Source organism: Rhinolophus sinicus, linkage group LG10, assembly GCF_036562045.2.
Source record: "Rhinolophus sinicus isolate RSC01 linkage group LG10, ASM3656204v1, whole genome shotgun sequence".
In the NCBI taxonomy this organism is placed as follows: domain Eukaryota; kingdom Metazoa; phylum Chordata; class Mammalia; order Chiroptera; family Rhinolophidae; genus Rhinolophus; species Rhinolophus sinicus.
Window position 1 is genome coordinate 31645010 of NC_133759.1, and position 19491 is coordinate 31664500.

The 19491-nt window shown below is 41.0% G+C and overlaps 1 protein-coding gene across 6 annotated transcripts in view; it reads right to left on the reverse strand.

Moving 5' to 3' along the window:
• CPNE4 (copine 4) overlaps nt 1-19491 on the reverse strand; it is a 402708-nt gene that overhangs the window by 13246 nt on the left and 369971 nt on the right. For all 6 annotated transcript variants that reach the window (XM_019725940.2, XM_019725942.2, XM_019725945.2 and 3 more), the window contains exons 10-12: nt 19224-19283; nt 8942-9075; nt 378-432 (exon numbers count right to left, since the gene is read on the reverse strand). In XM_019725940.2, the coding sequence (XP_019581499.1) occupies nt 378-432; nt 8942-9075; nt 19224-19283 (249 nt within the window). The remainder of the gene's footprint in view (nt 1-377; nt 433-8941; nt 9076-19223; nt 19284-19491) is intronic.

Consider the following 19491-nt stretch of genomic DNA (forward strand, 5'->3'; position numbering starts at 1 on the left):
GAATAAGTTAGCTGACAGGCAGGGCAGAGCCAGGGGATCCAGGGAGCATGAGGGCTTCAGAAAACAGCAAGAAGGATAAGTTATGCCAGAGGGGACCAGGCAGATGTCATGGATGAGAAGAGGATGGCCTGGAACAAGGTGTCTTCAGTCCTGCTGGGCCAGGCTGAGACCAGAAGACCGCTAAATATGGAGCACTAAACAATGCAGCTCTTCATTTAGACCTTTCAGAAGACCCATCCAGAATACCAGGAGACTGGGCTGCAGCAAAAGACAGGCTCTGAGGACCTCATCTATATCAAGGGCCCCAAAGAGTGAGACTCCTGTGAAGGAAACCCAAGTTATTCTTTGGCAACAGCACAGCATATCTACTCACTCACCGTGTACTCTGGGGGTATCCTGGCACCAAAGCCAAAGGCTGGGAACATTTTGTCACTGAAATTAAAAAAACAACAACAAAAAACGTTGCTTCATTTATCATCTAATGAGGAAGAAAAACATGAACCTGCATTACCTCACGAGGTGTGCTGACTCATGCTTCTTAATTATCTGCGGTAATAGGGGATAGCAATAGCCTGGCTAATTAAAATCAAGAAATAATCCCCAGAGTTCATACAGTCATTAATCTGCAACTCCTTCCCTTAACTGTTTGCTAGATTTGATACCAAGGAATTAAATGGCCTCAGGACTGCCTCACCTCCCCCACCGTAATATTGTGTCTTTTGAAAAATGACCATGAATTAAGGTAACTCTTATGGTTGATTGTGTTAGGATGTTTCATATATATTATCTTTTAAAATCCTTGTGGGGAGAGATTATTATTCCCATTTTACAAGTGGGAAAATGCTTTGGGAGGTCAAATGACTTGTCCAAGATCATGCTGCTAGTTAGAGTCAGGGTTCAAATCCAGATAAGCCTGAATCCAAGGGGATGTTAAAAAGCAATGGAAGGCTTGAAAGGCTGGCTAATTGACAGAGCTTGGTTCTATCTACAGGACTCATTGTATCCACTACTTTATCTCATATAAACAGCGATAAATTATTTACATGTGTTTTTCTTGTCTCCTGAATTCAAAGGGACGCTGTTTTAATATCTTTATATCTTCTATGATTTCCTGCCCCAGATTGCCTTTTGCCACTACATTCAGGATGATACTTACCATAGAGTGTGTGCTCAATAAATATTTAATTATTAGATAATCCATGAATTGAATCATTAAGATGTGGCTACGCGTATAAAAGAAGGAAAAATTCTTGTGAAAACATAGGAGAGTCAAATATATGTCCTTTGGCTTGGTTTCTCTTATGCATGTTGAAGTTTCGCTCTTTGTTTATTCATTCACATATGTTGTATCTTAATTCTAACTTGACCGCTTAAGTGAGAGGAAGGGGAGGAGAACAATTACATTTATTGGCATATACAATATGCCAGGCACTATGCTAGGTGACGTACATTCTTATTTAATTCTCAAGCAACCCCTGAAGTTTCACCTACTTATTATTTCCATTTTACAGATAAATAAACTGAGTCTCAGAAAGGCTAAGAAAGTCTCACAAAGCCCAAGGTATTTCCTAGGGAGGATTGTATGATTCCAAAGCCCATGTCTTTTCTATTATACCATTGTAATTCAATGATTACATACAGCATTAAATGTGATTTCCTTCTGCCACTTCCAGCAACAGGGTTCCCTGACGAGACAACAAACAAGACGAGACAACAAGCACATTTTGTGCTGTTGGAATTGTTGCAGTGGGGCTTTGGAATGTCGCTCTTGTCAGATGACATGGCCTTGTCTCGCCATCTACCTTTTACTTTCTGTTCCATTAAAAATACAACTGAGGTTTGTTCTTGGAACAATTCCTATATTTCTCAGTTCTTTGCAGAACTAGTCAAGGAGAAAAGAAAATTCAGATTAGAGCTCACTGTCCCTGATGTCTCCGTAAGCAAAAGGGAATCCCTCCCAGGCTGACTGAGAAGTCAAAGCAGCAAAGCCAGATTCTCACCCATCACCAGCTAACTGATTTAGAGGTCATTCATCGCCAATAATGGATTTGATAATACTTCACCAAAACATAGCTACTTTGACCAAATTCGCAGTAGGGGTTGGGAGACACAAGGAAGCCAGAATTCTTTGAAATCAAAGTCTAAATTCTCCAGAAAAATCACCAGCTCCCCCTTTTCCTCACTGTTATGTAGATATGGGCTTTGTGGTAGATTGCATCTAACATGTATTAGAAAATGTATTCATGCTGATAAATAGAAAATCACAACAGTTCATAAAGGATTAGCCACAGCCTTGAGAAAAAATATTTCTGGTCCTTGGAAATACTGACATACTTTGCCTCAGCAACGCCTCCTTAACCACAAGGGTGAGCAAGTGTGGGAAGGAATCTGCGAGGGGTATTTCAGAGGTACTGTCTAGTTAAGTCTGGAAGAAAGCTTTCCTGGATGGAGGCTGGGTCCTGGTTTCCAAATCAGAGACAGCTCAGAAGTCAAAACAGAGAAACCTAGGAGGTGCCACACCCTTTACTTTATTTTCTTCTTTGATGACTATAGGAGGGGTGAAATCTAATATTCCATCCATTTCTAATCACCAAACCAGTGTCCCAGTCCTAATGACATTCCTTGATACCTTCTAAGCCAGCCATGGGAATTTGAAGTTTGCTGAGCATGACACACTGTCATGGAACTGAGTGTGAAGAGTAGGGAGGAAAAATGGCTCATCTACAAGAGAAATAATTAATGCGTCAGGATGGCAACAGTTCTCTGAAGTTAGCCACCACAAAGACTCTAGCTAATAAACATACTAAAGAAAAAATTTCAAGCCTAAGCACAGTGAATTTAAGCATCACTCTTCCTAATTAAAAATAAAACTAGTCAGAGAGCAGTCTCATTATGTAAGAGGCAAGAAAAGGCAAGTTGAGCACACAAGCAAGTATCAGTAAGCCAACACGTCAAAGAACTTGAGATTGGATCCACTCAGCACACTAAGTAAAGGGGCCATTTAGCAACTATTGGGAAATAATTGGTGGAACCTGCCGATCTGGAAAATTCAGGGGGATATCACCACATTGGGAAAGGCAATATTTCTTACTATTGGAATAAAATAGTATAAAATACAGCAAAAGATCCAATGGCATTCAGTGTTAATGAGCATACTGTCCTCAACTTCTTAGGGAATGACCATGGTCAAATGAGCTCCTGAGGGAAGATTCATTTACAACCACTATTTTTACCCTCCCTTACAGAAGGCTTTGAGATAAAGCAAGAGAATAATAAAAGTAAAGATGCATTACTGCATTCACAAGGAAATGGAGATAAACACAGAGGAAAATGGTGTTTCTGAACATCAAGACGTTTAATAAAGATTGTTCTCTAAAACAGTAGTCTGAAACCTGGGGTACATGGAAATGTGGAAATACAAAGCCCTTCCGTGGATATGGCTTTTTTTTTTTCCTTTTTTAAGGAAAACAGTATTCAGTTTCTCTACTTCCTTATGTATTCTTTGCTGAAATTGACTTTCTGGGAATATCTGTGATGGAGAGACCTATTCTCCACTCACACCTTCCGTTTCACAATTATTCTTCTTCTTTATACATTCTGAATATTAACCACAGTGATGCATTGCTCCAGGGTGTGAAAACTCACCAGCAGAAAATAAAGGGACAATTCTAAACCTGAATGGCTCACTATGAAACAAATCCTTTTGCAAGTCAGGTAGTTGCCAATTTTTGCTTTACAAAAATTGTAAGAAGTTCTAATGTCAGCTGGTAGATCATTAAAAATACATTTTGATAACAGACCATTAGATGGTTTTTTATAAATGACTTAGAACTGAAAGAAATGAATAATACTCCTAGTCAAACTCTTTCCATTACTATATACTTATTTATAACAAGTTGTCTTAGTATTTACATTGATAAAAACAAAAAATTGGGTTAGAATTGATGCTAGACTCCCCCATTCTAGAAATAGGTAGCATTCATCTACAGATATGTAAACTAATAAGAAAAAAACCCCACTATCTATTTCATTAAGAGTTTTTATTTTTCATAGGCAATAACTAGGTACTGAAATTTCTAACATGTTTATGCTCTTTTGATCAATTTTCCACTAATAACGATTGTAATTAAAACTCAACTAGAAGATATTTTTAAAATACTTTGAATCTTTTCATCCCAGGAAATTTTAGAAATTAGAAAATTTAAATTTTATATTCATATTTTTATTATAGAAATGTGTGATACGGTGATCAATAAAAGAATTTCAAACCCAAAATTTTTTTTTCTTTCTTTTTTTTTTTTTCAAACCCAAAATTTAAAGATACATTATGATGAAATCCTGTAGGGGAAGGAAATGGAAATAAGAGTTCATGAAAAAGAAAAAAACAATGAAAATTCTCAACTCAAAATAAAAAGCTGGTTCGTGCATTTTTTTAAATGGATGATAATGGATATCAAATAGCTATGGCATTTAGAGTCTCCTGGATGCATCACAAAAGTTGTGTAAGAATTTCATTTTTAGATGTTCACATTTACAATACACTGGAATTTTCATTCTTTGTAACTATTTAAACTCATGATGGACAACATTAGATTTTAATGTAAAAATGCATGAAAGTGATGCATTTTTATAAAATTCTTTTTAGGGGTATATGAGCCAAAATTTTTTTTAAAGATCATTGTCCAAAATGACCTTTATATCTGACACAGTAGTTCTTTCCCCTGTTGTGTACAGTTTACTTTTTAAAAAGATAATCACCTCAATTTAAAGATAATAACCTCTATTATTTATCGAGCATTCACAACAGGCAGAACCAGTGCTAGCTAGTAGTCACTTTATATCTAATCCTTACACTGCTCCGCAAGGGAAGTTAGATAAATCTTCAATTTGCAATCAAGGAAACCAAGACCCAGGAAATGTAAACCTGAAGAGAATAGAGGTAGCAGAGCTGGGGTTTAAACTCAGGTCCACCTGTCACCAGGACCCTATGTTCTTTCTATCACCCCTGTTGACTCTGCCCTTCCTAGCAGGCTGGTCTGGTCTAATGACTCAGGAAAACAAGGATAAGTCCATCCATGTTCTAAAAACAACGAAGGACAGAATTAGCAGAATTTACCAACCAGGAGGTCCTCCCTGACAAGCTCTCTTCCCACAAAGGAAAGAGTTAATCCTGTCCTCCTCATGTGGTCCCCCATTCTTACACAGAGCAAAGCAGCCCTGGCCATGCTGGGCTGTGATTTATTTACATGCCTTTCTCTCCCGTGAGACTGTGAACCACCTGAGGGAAAACTGTGCTTTATTAATTTCTCTGTCTTCACAGCACCTCCTAGGTACTACACAGGTCCTTAGCCATTCCATCGGATCCATCTCTCCTGATTGAACTCTGGCTCTCAACCCTGGATATTCATTAGAATTAAAATTCCTGATTCCCCAGGATGTAGACCAGCCTAATTAAAGCAGAGTCCCTGGAGTGGGGGTCAGGCATCAGCATATTTTAAAGCTTCCTAAGTAGTTCCAGTATGAAGCCAAGGTTTCGAACCATTGACTGGTTTTGTTAGGGTGGAAAAGGTAGCACCGTGGTATGAACGGGACTTCTGATTTCTACCCCAATCCTCTGCCCTCGAAAATACCTGTCAGATGGGGCTTCAGCTCTAACCTTGCCTCTTAGTACTGTATTGTGCACACCATGGAGGAAGCCACCTGCCTCAATTTCTGACATCCTCGTCTCATTCTGGGGCAGGCACATCTATAAAATGACAGTCTGTACTTCCAAGCAATGTATGCATTAACTGTATCGTCTCTTGATTGCAGATAGAAGAGCCTTTTTATTAGAGGACATTGCAGGTGGTCAGAGGCATATCTCTGTGGGCCCAAGGCACAGATATAACCTTGGCTTTGAGCAGCCAGAGACTACCAGGATGTTTACAGGAGCTGAGCGGTTCTACAACCAGCTGGGGATATATGAGTGTGTGCGCGCATGGGTGCGTGCGTGTGTGTGTGTGTGTGTGTGTGTGTGTGTGTGCAAGCACGTGCACGTGCATGCACAAGCTCAGGAAGTCAAAGGGGAGAGAAAGAGTGGTGGTGCAGAGACAGAACAGGCTGGCAGGACTGCCGTCTGGGCTTCAGATATCTTAGGGGAGCTTCCCCTCAGGGCCACCCTGAGAAGAGCTTCCCACGTCTCTCAAGCTGTTCTACTTCAGGGATCACCTCATAATGACCTGTTAGCAATGGCTGTACAAGGCAGAACGAAATCCCTTGGCTGTCAGAGCCTGGGAGGAATTTCTAGGGCTCATGGGGATTCAAAACCTCCACGTCGCTGCAGGAGGGGGAACAACGCCTTCTGTCAGTTTTTATTCAAGTGTTTCTTTTTGAGCATCAACCTCACTGACTTTGATGCGAGAATAAATTAATTCCAAAGCCCCGACTAGAAATTTCCTGACTCTGCCTGTCTATTGTCTATCCACCCACACAAAAGAGAAACTGCAGCACCTTGTCAGTTTTCAAACAAGCAGCTTGCATTACATTCTTTTAGGGAGTCTTTTAAAAGAGCGCCCAGGCTTTTCAATCCCCCTTTTCTTCCTCAGGTATTTGTCTATTTTAATGCTGAGCTGCCATATATATATATACATATATATGTATTGATATTATAAATATATGATCTACTGAGCTGGAAAAACCTGATTTACTTGGCCAGTGGGGACTGATAACTTCAGTATTATCCTATTAATGTTTTTAAAAGAAGCATTTACAATGATTTTTCACGTAACCACTAAGGTGTCGCATCTTATTTTTGCACTGAATCTGTATTTTTGAGGGAATACAAAACGCTCCCCAGACTTTGCCTGGCTCACATTATAAAGGGAGAACAGCTCTGAAAGAAGTACAGGTCACTCTGATTATAGCCTCCACATCTGGGATGTGAGGTAATCAGAAAACAAAGAGGTTTAGCAGCTTGTTCCAGACCATCCAGGAATCTGCTGCAGCACCTTGGAGAGGGTGCTGGGTGTCAGGATCTTAATTCCTGACAACCCACCAATCTTCTCTCTGGGATTCATTAGTGTACAGCCTTCCCCCCCTGCAGAATCAGAGTCAACTTTATTATTAAGCATCTACTGCATGACACATGTATTAAGTGCTTTTACCCACTGTATTTCTTTTATAAGCATTTCAAGAATTTAAAAGTTATTAATTTTCTGAAGTTATTTCCTCCTTTCCTTCTTATCTTTTAAATACTCATTATTACACTAGATTAATCGTGTGTGTGTGCGTGCGTGCGAGAGAGAGAGAGAGAGAGAGAGAGAGAGAGAGAGATTGAGAGAGAGAGAGATGAGAATTACTGTTTTGGTGTTTTGGGGATATTTGGAGAAGTTTCTGACAGTGAAATGCAATTTGTCTGTCTCTCCTCTTTTTGGTAGAAATCTCATTATGAGATAAACCTCTTTAGGAGTCCTTCCTGTAGTTGGGCCTAAGGAAATCAGAGCTGAAATTCGAGTTATTTTTACAGTCAATATTCTCAAGGTTATGTGTGAGAAGTATCACTTAGCCAAGGTGGTGTAAAATGCTATTGCCCTCTGTTCTAAATGTAGAGGAGGGGAAGTGTCAGCAATGTTTAAAGCTCTTTGATTTCACTGGCCCAGTCCATTCATTCCCCAACTACCCTCACACCCATCTGAATTACTGGCAAATCCACGCTGAATCCAGAGACTCACCAGTAGGAAGGACCCTAATGGGACCTGTCCTGTTCATTTCTCTGCACACTCTGGTCTCTAGGTTGTGTCATTCTCTATGGTGCCTGGGGTAAGAGTTGTTTTTACTTTTTTTAAAATAGGCTTACCACCAATTATGAGGCTTGAAACAACAGAAATCATGTATCCCCCCAAAATTTCTCTGAAACTGGAGGACAGAGTCTCTGTCTTTATTTTCCTGGTTGAAAAGGTCAGTTAATTAGTTGCTGCTCATTACCAACTAGGCCTGTTTCATAATCACACCAGGGAGTCAACTGCGATTTACCCATATTTATATTTACAGTGGTTCTACCTCAAAAAGCCTTCTTGAACAAATATATGAACAACTTCCCCTCAATCTGAAAATATGGGAAACACAGAATAAATTCAGTTTACTGTAATTTATGTAAATCCCTTCTTACAGGGAATTCTCTTAGTGGGAAAGGTCAATATTTCCCATCAAGTTAAAAAAATATATAATACTGATCTGATCTCAACGTTGTGTTTTCTACACACACACTTGCATGGGCACACACATGGGCAGACACATACCCTTTGCTAAAGTGACCAATAGCTTTTGAGGTCAGTGAAATACAGTGATTATGAGCTTAAGCTATGGAATGAGATAGATCTGGATTCAAGTCCTGCCTCTGGCTGTGTGACTACACAGATCACATAACCTCCCTGCATCGTTTTCCTTTTCTGTTAAGTAATAGCTACTACATAAGGGTTAATACGAGGATTAGTTACAATAATGTCCAATAAGCCAGTGATTCTCAAACTCTAAAGTGTACACAAACCATCTGGAAATCTTATTAAAATGCAGACTCTGATTCAGTAGGTCTGAAATGGGGCTTGAGATTCTAAGTTCCCAGGTGATGCTATGCTGCTAGTTTATGGACCAAACTTTGAGCAGCAAGGCACATACTCAAACTTTTGGAACCAAAACTGCTATCTAGTGGTCTTAATTCAATTAAGAGAAGAAAGCTGAAAAAGGATTTTTTGTGTGTGTGTGCGTGTGTGTGACTAAAGTGAACTCAGTTTCTCTAGGTGAGGAGAGGTTAAAACGTGTGGGGCAAGGTTTCATTCTGTTCCTGCACAAGCCTCTGCATGATGAATTGCTAGACTTAATTTCCATTCTCCTGCCAAGGATTAGCCAGGCATGACTGGAACCCATGTAGAGACAGTAAGGCCTGAGCCCACGCAAAGTCTCGTACCTGTCATAGTCTTGGCAAATCTCCCCCACAGCCACCAAGGCCTTCAGGTACTCGTTGGGTTGGTACGGGTGGATGTAATGCAGGGAACAGCTGTTCCTGGGATCCCCGTTTGAGGCAGTGAAATCTATAGCTACCTGGAAGAGAGAATAGGAGAATGGGTGGATTTAAAGTGAATGCATCTCGTAGGACTTGTGATCAGTCATGAGAGAGATGTGGCAGGAGATGGAAAAAAAAGCAGCATATTATATACCCTGCCAATAAGGAAAGTTAGAGAAGAAATTAATTAACCTGAAAAACTAGTTATGAATTTGGTTGAGGCCATTTCTGTATTGTTCAGTCCCATTGCCCCCCAAAGCCCTCTCTTCTCCCTGACTGAAAGGGAACTTAAGGTTGACATATAGGTCAGAAAGACCACCTGCAGCTGACCCACATCACCAGACAGCAAAGGAAGAATATCATAATTCACTAAGAAGAGACTTTGTGCTCCCTGGGCAGGACAATTCCATTTCTGAGCCAGAAGTAATATCCCTTAAAACCAAATTCTGTGTTAAAGATGCGGTTTATCTAAGAAAGCCACTGTCATATTTTCATGAGTGACAGTTGCAGAGAGATGTGTTGAAGCAGTTATAATAAATTTTCTGCAAGAAGCAGCTCTGTGAAAGGCATTCAGCTTTTGGTTCCCATTCATGTAAGGACTGCTGCCTGTAACAGAGAAGACGCCTGAATGTTACAGCATTGTGAGTGGGAAGTGGAGCAGGGAAACCTCTGTCTTGCCACCAAATAGTCATTGTCCTTGAACTTTAAAAGTTTTTTTATGACCCCCAATAACATCATCACCTAAATAAAAGTTGACTCTCCAATACTTTTTAACAACAATAACATGTTTAAGCCTCAAGGGTGCTAAAAAGGGAAGGAACATTTCTTCTAGTTTTCCAACATCATTACCATTAAAATAAATGTTAACCCAGCTAACACCTCTCTCAAAAAATGCCTAAGCTTGGGGGCATGGAGGGGAGGGATTAAAATGAAAGAAGTTGTAGGGAAAAAAAGAAATGTTCATGTTGCGTCTTTCATTCCTCTTTGGGGGTCAGCAGAATCCACTCACTGGCTTACTTACGACAGAAAGGTTCTATTTTCTCTTATGATCTTGTGGATGGGAAATGCTACTTGTATACTAGTTGGCAAAATTTCATTATAGTAAATAAATGGAATGTCTCATTGGATTTATAAAGGTAAGAAGTTACTTCTGGAAGGACAGAGAAAAAAGGTGCCATGTGCTCTGTTCAGCCTACAAGAGTAAAGTCGATAGGAAAAATGTCACCCATGTCTTACAGTGTAACCCTACAATAGAATCAAAGTTACTGGAAGAGAAAAAGCAGCAGGCTAATAGTAATTTACTTACAACCTCTTCTCTTCTTTCATAGCTATTTTTTTATCACTGATCCCGCCCCTTTTGTTTCTCAACATTCCATAGGACTATATTGAAAATAAATTTAAGCAGGATTCAAATTCTATTTTCAGAATACCCAGATGTTTTCAATAAGGGAGTACCAAGTGATAAAGTGCTAGTACTAACAGTGTTTCAAAAGGAAAGGTCATGTGAAGAAAAATGGCACCGTACTTTCCTACCCCTCAGATGCCCTTATAACAGTTAACAAAGGGAAGAAGAGAGAAGCAACCTTTGTTAAAACTCGACTCTGTCAGACACTGCACTAAGTGCTTTACAGGCATCAGACTATCTCATTTTCATAAAAACTCTAGGAGGTAGAGATTGTTATTCCTTTTCATGGAAGAAGATCCCAATGCCCTAAGGTGATGAAGGTCACACAGGACATAGAGGGATGGATCTGGTTTAAACCCAAGTCTAAATGGCTCCAAAGACTCTGTTGTACCTTTATACATCCAAGAGGACTTGGAAGTCTGTCACTAACATACTCGTGTTGAGACGTCTCGTGGGTATATTTTGTTCCTATAAAGAATGGAAGGGACTTATCCTGGAGGTAGGCAGGCTAGCTAGGAGGCAATTACAGTAATTTAGGAGAGAAGAATGGCCTTGAATGAACATATCTGTGAGCAAAGCAGTTGTAAAAGGTAAGAAAAGGGCAATTGAAGTGTGTGTGTGTGTGTTCAACACACACACACAGTGGTTGAATGTGTTACCGAGGATGACTGGAAGTGACCTAAAAGGACCAGTAAAATACAGTATCTTCTGAGATAGATTTCAACTGGAAGGTAAAAGCCAATCCACTGGGGAAAAAAGAGGAAGACAATAGAAATGATCCTTTTAATCAAGAACTGATGACGTGTTAGCTTTGGTAGGGAGCCCCTACATGCGTTTGTGAACAAGAAGGAAGTTTGAGCTCTCCAGGATGCATCCAACCAGAGAGAGGTCGAAATATATGCAGATAATTCCTGGAAGACTTCAAGAGGAACCGTTGAGAGGTACTTGAGAGACAGTGTTTGAAGAAATCATACACCTAGGGGTCTCCTGGGTTTATGAAGATCAAAGAAGATCAAACACGCAGAGCCACCACTCTCAGCCTTTCTGTCCTGACGCGGCACATTTAGAAGATAATGGCACCTTGTGCATGCACACATCATGTTTAAAAGGTAAAAACAGTGCTGGGAAGTCCAGGTGTAAAGCCACCTCTTCCCTACTGAAGAAAGCATTTTTGAACTATAGAGAATTCTAGAGAACGTGAGAATATTGTTATAGACATAACCTTGATTCTGCTCAAACTTATCTACAATGTAAATCATTGGCAGGTGTTGATACTTTATTAATAACGAATGTCTAGGGCTCACCTTCCTTCTGATTATGAGGCCCTTCATCATGGATCACCACACTCCTCTCTCTACCTGCGCTTCTCGATACTGCAGTTGACCACTGTCCATGTGCTGGTTACCTTACCTGAGTGTCAAGGGTATCCTGTGATGACAGAAACATGCTGGTGTCTTGATATAAAACCGGAGGATGAAATAAGGTAATATAAAGACCAGTGGGGAAAACCACCATAAAGAAAAATGACAACTCAAGAGACATAATTGTTCCTCTTATCCTCCCCAGGTATTGGCAAAACCCTCCAAGCATACAGGCACCGAGTGGCAGCAGCTGAGCCCAGATGTATCAACTGGATGAGTATGTGTGGTATCGGGAGAACTGCATGCAATGTCTGGATGAAACAGAGATTTAAAAGAAAAATAATGGGGCTGGGACTAGGGTCAGGCAAGAGAGGTGACTAGGATGTAAACTCCAGAAGGGACACATTCTCAGCTGACCCTGTACTTGCATGATCTTGAGAGGGAGTGCCTCCTTAAAAGTTGCACCCTATGTGCCTCTCTTGCCTCACCTTCACCCTTGCCCTGCTATGCCATTTACTTCTATCTATCAACTCTTTATCAGGCTTGGAATCATGCCCTTAGGCTTAACAAACTGGGGTGGGGCAGAGATGATGCGGAGGAGGGGAATGTGATTGAAGCTGTTAAAGATAGAAAGTGAATAGAATTTGGTGACCAATTGCATGTGGAATTGGATGCCAGTTAGGGAAAGGGAGCAGCTAGATTTCTCTGAGGGATGGAGGAGATGACATCTTGAGGACGGTGGAACAACCTGAAAATCAATGTTAGAAGGTTGGTATTGGGCTGCCTGTTCTTGGTAGTGCTGTGTAGACATACAATATGCCTGATAGAAATTTTACTCTTTCTGCAGGAAGGCCTCTTGGGTTTCCACTTTGCTCGTGGGGATGCCCCCTGCCCCCTGCCCCAGTGTCTGCCAACCAGAGTTTCTTCTAGCTCAGAAGATTCTGATATAGCTTTGGGGAAGGGTATGAACTGAAAAATTACCTGCTGAATAAGGAAATAAACCAATGATCCTTGCCACCTACCCCTTTCTGTAGTTCCTATTGCTCATAACAAAAATATTTTCTCACTTGACTAGACAGCCATGGACAGTCTAAAGTACATGGCAGCTAAAAAAAAAAATGTTTTTTTTTCCTGGCAAGTGATGGTTTCTAAAGTCTCCCTGATGGAGCTAGAGATAAAATATCTATCTTCAGGAGGTAGCCTTCTACCAAGAATTCTCTGTGCTCTTTAAAGTTAGCATTAGTGGAATGAGAATAGAGCGAAAGGTTAGGTTTATTTTAAAAAGCAACAGGGAGACAGTGAAAGATGGGAATAAATTGAGAAATAAAAGCAAGAAAATGACTGAAAAATGCCAGTTTGTGGAGGTGGCTACTGACGCCTGGTGTCCTGAATGGTGAGCTTGCAGAGCTGCCATGTTTTCATTTTCTGATATGAAACATTTATTTATGAAAGCCTGTGGTTCTGGTATGCACTCCAATCTTGTCAGCGGGCAGCGGGAGAACAGGTGCCTGTCTGTGGCTCTCCCCTTCAGCCCAGGACGCCTGTCTCATCATTAAGCAGAGCTGTGGAGCAGTTTTGCAAAACCTTGTGGCGTAAGAATACAAAATGCTCCCTCCATGCCTCCAAGTCCACAGAACATGGGACTGTTTTCCAGAAGAGACTGGAAGGAATGATGAGCATTTGTCGTTGGCCATTTTTACTTTTTAGTTTCTCACATGAAATGAGTCCACTCCTTGGTTCCCTTCCCCACCTGTGACATATGACCCATTTGGGACCCTCCTGGATGTTTTCTAAGAGAAGTCACTGTGAACCAACCTCTGCAGTTGCCTGCTCTCTCTGTAGTCAATCTGCAGTCAGTCTTTGCAATATCACCTGCTGGGGTAGCTCTTTTTTTATTTTTTACATTTGTATACAATTTGAACATATACAATGAGCCTTATAGGTGGAGATACTGTTTGGATCATTTCTTAAGTGATAGGTTAAATTCTTGTGCTTTTCTATGTCCTCAAAACTCCACAGGGGGGCAAAGAAATAGGAAACTAGACTAGATGGAAAAGACCCCTGGTTCATTTCTTGGAAATTGCAAAGCATTCCCTTCTTCAATCCAGGGCTCATTCTTATTTCTCAGTGGTCTATACCAGAGCCTGTCAGTATTTAACCTGGGATATAAAATATTTAAAACTTATACTGTGACACAATGTGGACATAGGATGCTTAATCGTGTCAAAGTTAGAAAAGGTTGCCTGAGAGAATCTTTAATAGGTGATCTTTTCTTTAGGCTTGAAGGTTAACCTGGGAGAAGCCATATTTAGCTTATACTATTATTACATGTTATATTATTAAAATTTGGACTATAAAATCAGAGATAAAGGGAAACAATATCATCTTTAATTTTTAAAAATTACAAGTAATAAAAATGGGCATCTAAGAATAATAAGAAAAATATATTTTTTTTTTGGTCATGTGAATCTGATCTGAATGAGAATCTGATATTAGATCTGTTTCCTCCTAGTGGAAAATGCACACACCCAATTCTACACACAATTTTGGAAGGTCAAGGGTACCTCTGAGGATGAGCCTTGTCCCAAAGGATTCCACTAGCCTTGTAAGTTATATTTTATTTTTATTTTCCTTTCTAGTTATTGTATTATTATATATAGACAAATGTTTTAATCATTTTAAATAATTGTAATTATAAGGTAGCTTTGCTTTAAATTCTTTTTTTTTTCCACTTAACACTAGGTCATAAACATGTCCCCATGTTATTTCCAATTATTATATTATCATTTAAAATGGCTTTATCATAATGTACTTAAACAAGATACTGTGATTTACACAGCTATTATCTTATTGTAGGACATGTAAGCTGCTTACAACTTGTCTCTGCAAAAATTCACTTCATGAGGAACATTTTTGTGCCTCTGGAAAAGAAATAACTTTCAAAAGAAACATTTAATTCTTTGGCCATTTTCTTTCCAAATACCTTCTGGTGTCTGTCTCTTCGATGCTGTCTATAACTTTGTATTTTGTGTGTACAATTCTAGCCTCTAGTTTTATTTGTAGCTGCTGTGCCTTGTGCCGAACATATTGAACCCAATCTCTCCCTCTGTCATCTGTGTCACCTGTGCCTACCTCCTCCAAAACTGCCAGGCGAAAGTTGCCCTGGACTTCTCAAGACTCAAGGATTCACAGGAGGAACAAGTACTGTCCTCAGGGGTGCCCTTGACCTCCTGAAATAGTGTACAAAATTGGGCGTGTGCATCTTCCAGAGAGAATATAGATCTTGTATCAGATTCCTAAGTGATCCAGGTGACCAAAAAAAGTGTAAAATCATTACTTGGGCTCTTTTTAGCATCGTGCATCTTTTTCCCTCAACTGGGCCTTCTCTTCTGCTTATGGTCAGATTCTAGGCTAAAACCTCCCCTCTTTTAGTCCTCAAGTTGTCATCCTCCTTTCTCCTTCTTGTCTTCCTGTCACTGTCAACCTTGTTGAATGAATAGTTGTACCCACTGTATTTACTTCCTTACCTTCTGTTCACACCCGAACTCTTGGGTTTCTTCTGTCTCATTCTGCTGAAATTGCTCTTTTGAAGATGGTGTGTACTTACTCATGTAACCCACTCACGGGTTTCATTCTTCACCCTCTGACTTCTCTACAGCATATGGGATTATCACCCCTGATCTTAACCTTTTTCTCCTGATCATTTGAGTTACTGGCTCCTCCTGGACTTTTTCCTCTGGCATCTCTTACTGCTTGCCCCTCTTTCCCTTGCTGCCAAATGTAGGTCCTCTATAATTTTCTGTCCCCAGGCCCCTTCTCTTTCTATAATCTTCTCTTTGGCCATCTCATCCAGAGCCATATAGGTGCAGCTTCCACCTCTCTCCTGAGACCTAGGTTCACATTTACAAGTGCCTTCTCCACTAGGATATCTGAAAGTACCTCCAACATGTCCACAGACAAATTCATCATTTTGTCCAGCAGCTCCTCTTGGGTTCCCTATTTCCACGTTTTGTCAACCATGCTTTGTCAGTCAGGCACAGAAGATTTGAGTCCCACTAGAGTCATCATTCTTCTTTGCTTTCCATCTTCTCTGTATCATAGGCCAAGGCTTTTTGACTCTCTTTCCACAATGCCTTTTCTTATTGCTGCCTTTCTAATTTAGCCTCTTGTTACCTGTCCCCAGAACTATTTCAGTGGACTTTAGTCTTATCTTGCTTCATCTTTCAAAGTCCCTTCACCATCATCAGTGCCTTTCACCAAAAACTTCCAGATGTATTTCCCTAAAGCATCTGCCTGATTGCTTCAATGTCCTGCTCAAGATTCTCCCGAACATCTCCTTATCCATCAAACTACCTCAAGTTCAAGTTCTTACGCCAAACCACTTCCCCAACACTCCCTCATATGTAGCCTGCTTATTCATATGAACCCAAGTAAGGTTTCAGTATTTATCATTGGAATATATGGATGCATAAACATTTATGTTCACAGAGTTGCTTTTTAAAGCAAAAATCTGGTGTCATATATATCAATCCAATTTCTTCTTTCCCCTAAACTTTATCCCTCCTTGAAGATTTAGGGTTCAATCTATTACAATTCAACAAAAATATTTTGAGCAACTAATAGACGTCACCCTGGTACACGAAGGGAAAGGTGAAGGTTGAACCAAAAGACTAGGCATCTGTGGAAGGTGCAAAAGCTTTCTCCTCACCTGTTTGTAATGACTATTGGTGAGAGTCTTGACAGGAAACAAATGGCACACTTAAAAGAGATGATTGAGAAGAGTTTACTAAAAGGACAATTCAAAACAGTTAAGGGAGTCTAACTGAAAAGGGTAGGGAGGAGAAGTTACTAGAACTTAGTAAGAGTAGTATCTGCAGGACAGGGCACCATCTATAGAAGAACACGGTAACTGCCAAACCACAGCCTGGCAGGCAGAGAGCTGGGGTGCCCAACTTCTCTCTCCAATCACTCTTTGACTTCTGGCTGGTGCCTCCCACTGGTCAAAGCTAACCCAAATCCATGAGCAGGAAAGCCTGGCGAGTGCATCTAAAGAAGAAGTCCTCCTGGGGCACAGAGGAGAGACGGAGAATGGTGAAGAGTAGAGGCAAGATCCTGAACTTTATTTCACTGCTGGCTCCTGAAGATTTGTCTCTCAGGAGGCAGAAAGTTCATCATGGCTAAAGCTCCTGGGCTTTATTAATTTCTGAGTCAATAGGATTTTTTGACTCTGGAGGGCTCAGAGGTGGCACTACTGCAACAAAACACTTTTTTCTTTTTTAACCTCTCTGCTCTGCCTATCTCCATGCCAAGAAGCTCTCTTTGCTTCATTTCTCATCCCTCTGCCATGTTCCTTTCATGTTGCCAGATGGATTCAACAAAATGACTGGGCAGATCAAACTTACAGACCAACTTAAATAAGACATGCTAATTTTTACGAATAGTTTGCATTACAGTTTATGTTTTACATTAGATTGTACTGCTTGAGCAGCAAGACATTAATGAGAAAGCTGAGTTAATTTTGGAGGAGAGTGATGTCAAAGAGCCTAGTATGTTTTCTTTAATAGAAAGTTCAAAACAAAACACCTAGCGACCTTCTTCTGAGACCTCAGCCTGAAGGCCCACAGGAGGAAGGGCTTGGTGGGAGACACTGATGATGGGCTGTCTCCCTCTCGGCATTTATCTGAACATTTGCCTCCTCTTTTCATTCCTTGCTCCAGACTCACTCTTGACACCCCAGGGGTCCACTGGTTTGACACTGAAGGGGCTGAGAAGCTGGGACTGGGGAAGTGGTGGCAAGAACCATTAAAGGTGGTACCTGCCAGTTTGGAAAGATCAGAAAAAATGAGAAAGAAGGGGAGATCAAAGCTGAGAGGGCAATTCTTCTGTGTCAGGGAGGCCACATGAGTCAGGATGCAGACCTGGGAACCACATGGGGTGAAACTCCTGGATTTCATGGGGGCTGGTTCTTTGCAGCACAATTCCAAGGGCAAAGCAAGGCCCTGAAGGTTGAATACAGAGTTGTTGAAGAGCATGGGATCTATAGAATCTAAAACAGACCCAAATCAATAGAACTTTCCTTTGAAAACCTATAAATAGTTCCCTGAAATTACTCCTTTGCCTAAGATCTTGGGACACTATTTCCAGTAGCTCTCCTTTATGACATTGCTGGCTTCTCTACTTCCATTTGTATACATGCGGAGCGACAATAAACCCACAGGACAGCTAGAGTTAGGTGTGTGTGCCACATGCTATCTTCTGCCTGTGCCAGTGTATATGTAGCAGGGCTGGGTGGGTGTGCTTTCAAGAATCTTAGACTTTAAAGAAATGACCAAATTCTATAATTAACTCCTGTAACTACTCAGGGGTAAATGAACAATGGCCAGTGTTTAGGCAGAACATAGGTAGACCCCTCTGAGATTACACTAGAGGACAACCTCTAGCTAGGGAGAGGCTGACCTATCAAATGACCCCTTATTTCACCCCCTCGGGACTCCGCTTTTAGTCTTTTGAGTACCACTATCCCTGATCCCAGGAACACATTGGTTCTGTCTACCCTCTTGGGCTCAAACATGGACAAAGAAATTAAACCATTTTCCGTGCCTTCCTCACATGACTGAGCCAGTCTATGGAGCTAAACAGGGCTGGGCTTCATGAGTACCCTTCTGTAAGATGAAGAATAAATGCTGCACAAATTATATTTCTCTTGTTTACATCCACATTTCCTTCCCATAGATTGTAACAGTTCTGTCTCTTGGCATCTGTGAATTCTCTTTCTGGAGGTCACATGTGCCCCAATCTAGGCCGATTTGGAATAATAAGCCAAGTTGTTACAGAGTAGATGGACTTACAAACTTGCCCTACACGGGCACTTTAAAAGGCCCAGTCCAGTTACCCAAATGCATATTAGGAGTGTATGAAAGACTGGTCCCCCAATCTTTTGGAATTCACCTTTTCATTGCCCGATCAACCTTTGGATGGCTTACTCTTGGCACTGACCACTGGGCATGACATTGGCACTTGTGTTTCGGCCACACGAATACAACAAAAGCATCTGTCTTGGTCCAGTGGGACTTCCTAGTATGGTTCCCTCCCCATCCTTCTCACCCAGTGATGGGATCTGGCAGTTTGCCCCCTACTTCATGCCTCATACAGTTACTGAAAGAACGAGAGACATTAGGACGGTTCCCCAAACCCCCTGAGGTTGAATGGCATGCATTCACTGATATGATACTGAAAACTATACTCATTGGAAAAGACAGAAGGACGAACTCATTTTAAAAACATGTGGCCATACCATATTTCAGCAACGAGACTTGAACAAAGCCAGAGTTTTCCTAGACTTTTGTCGTCTTGTGCCCCAAACCCAGCACACTTCCCCAGCTTTGCTCCATGAGTAAGAACAAATGTGGGAACGACTTACTGTAAACTGGATTTGGCAGCCGCCCATGATGTAGTCCAGGAAGGAATGCATCTTGTGGATCTGCAGAGGAGGCGGAGAGGAAACGTCTCAGTAAGAGCATGGTCTGCTTCCTTACAGACTGGGGGCTTAAGCTCTGGGGCTAGGCTCCAAAACTAGGAGAAAGAGCAGTGAGAGATGTGTGGGAGAACGAAACCTGGCCCTGGGGTGATACAGGGCAGGCGCAATATTGCCTTGATGTGTGAAGTGGTTGGGGGTTTAGGCTCTGCAT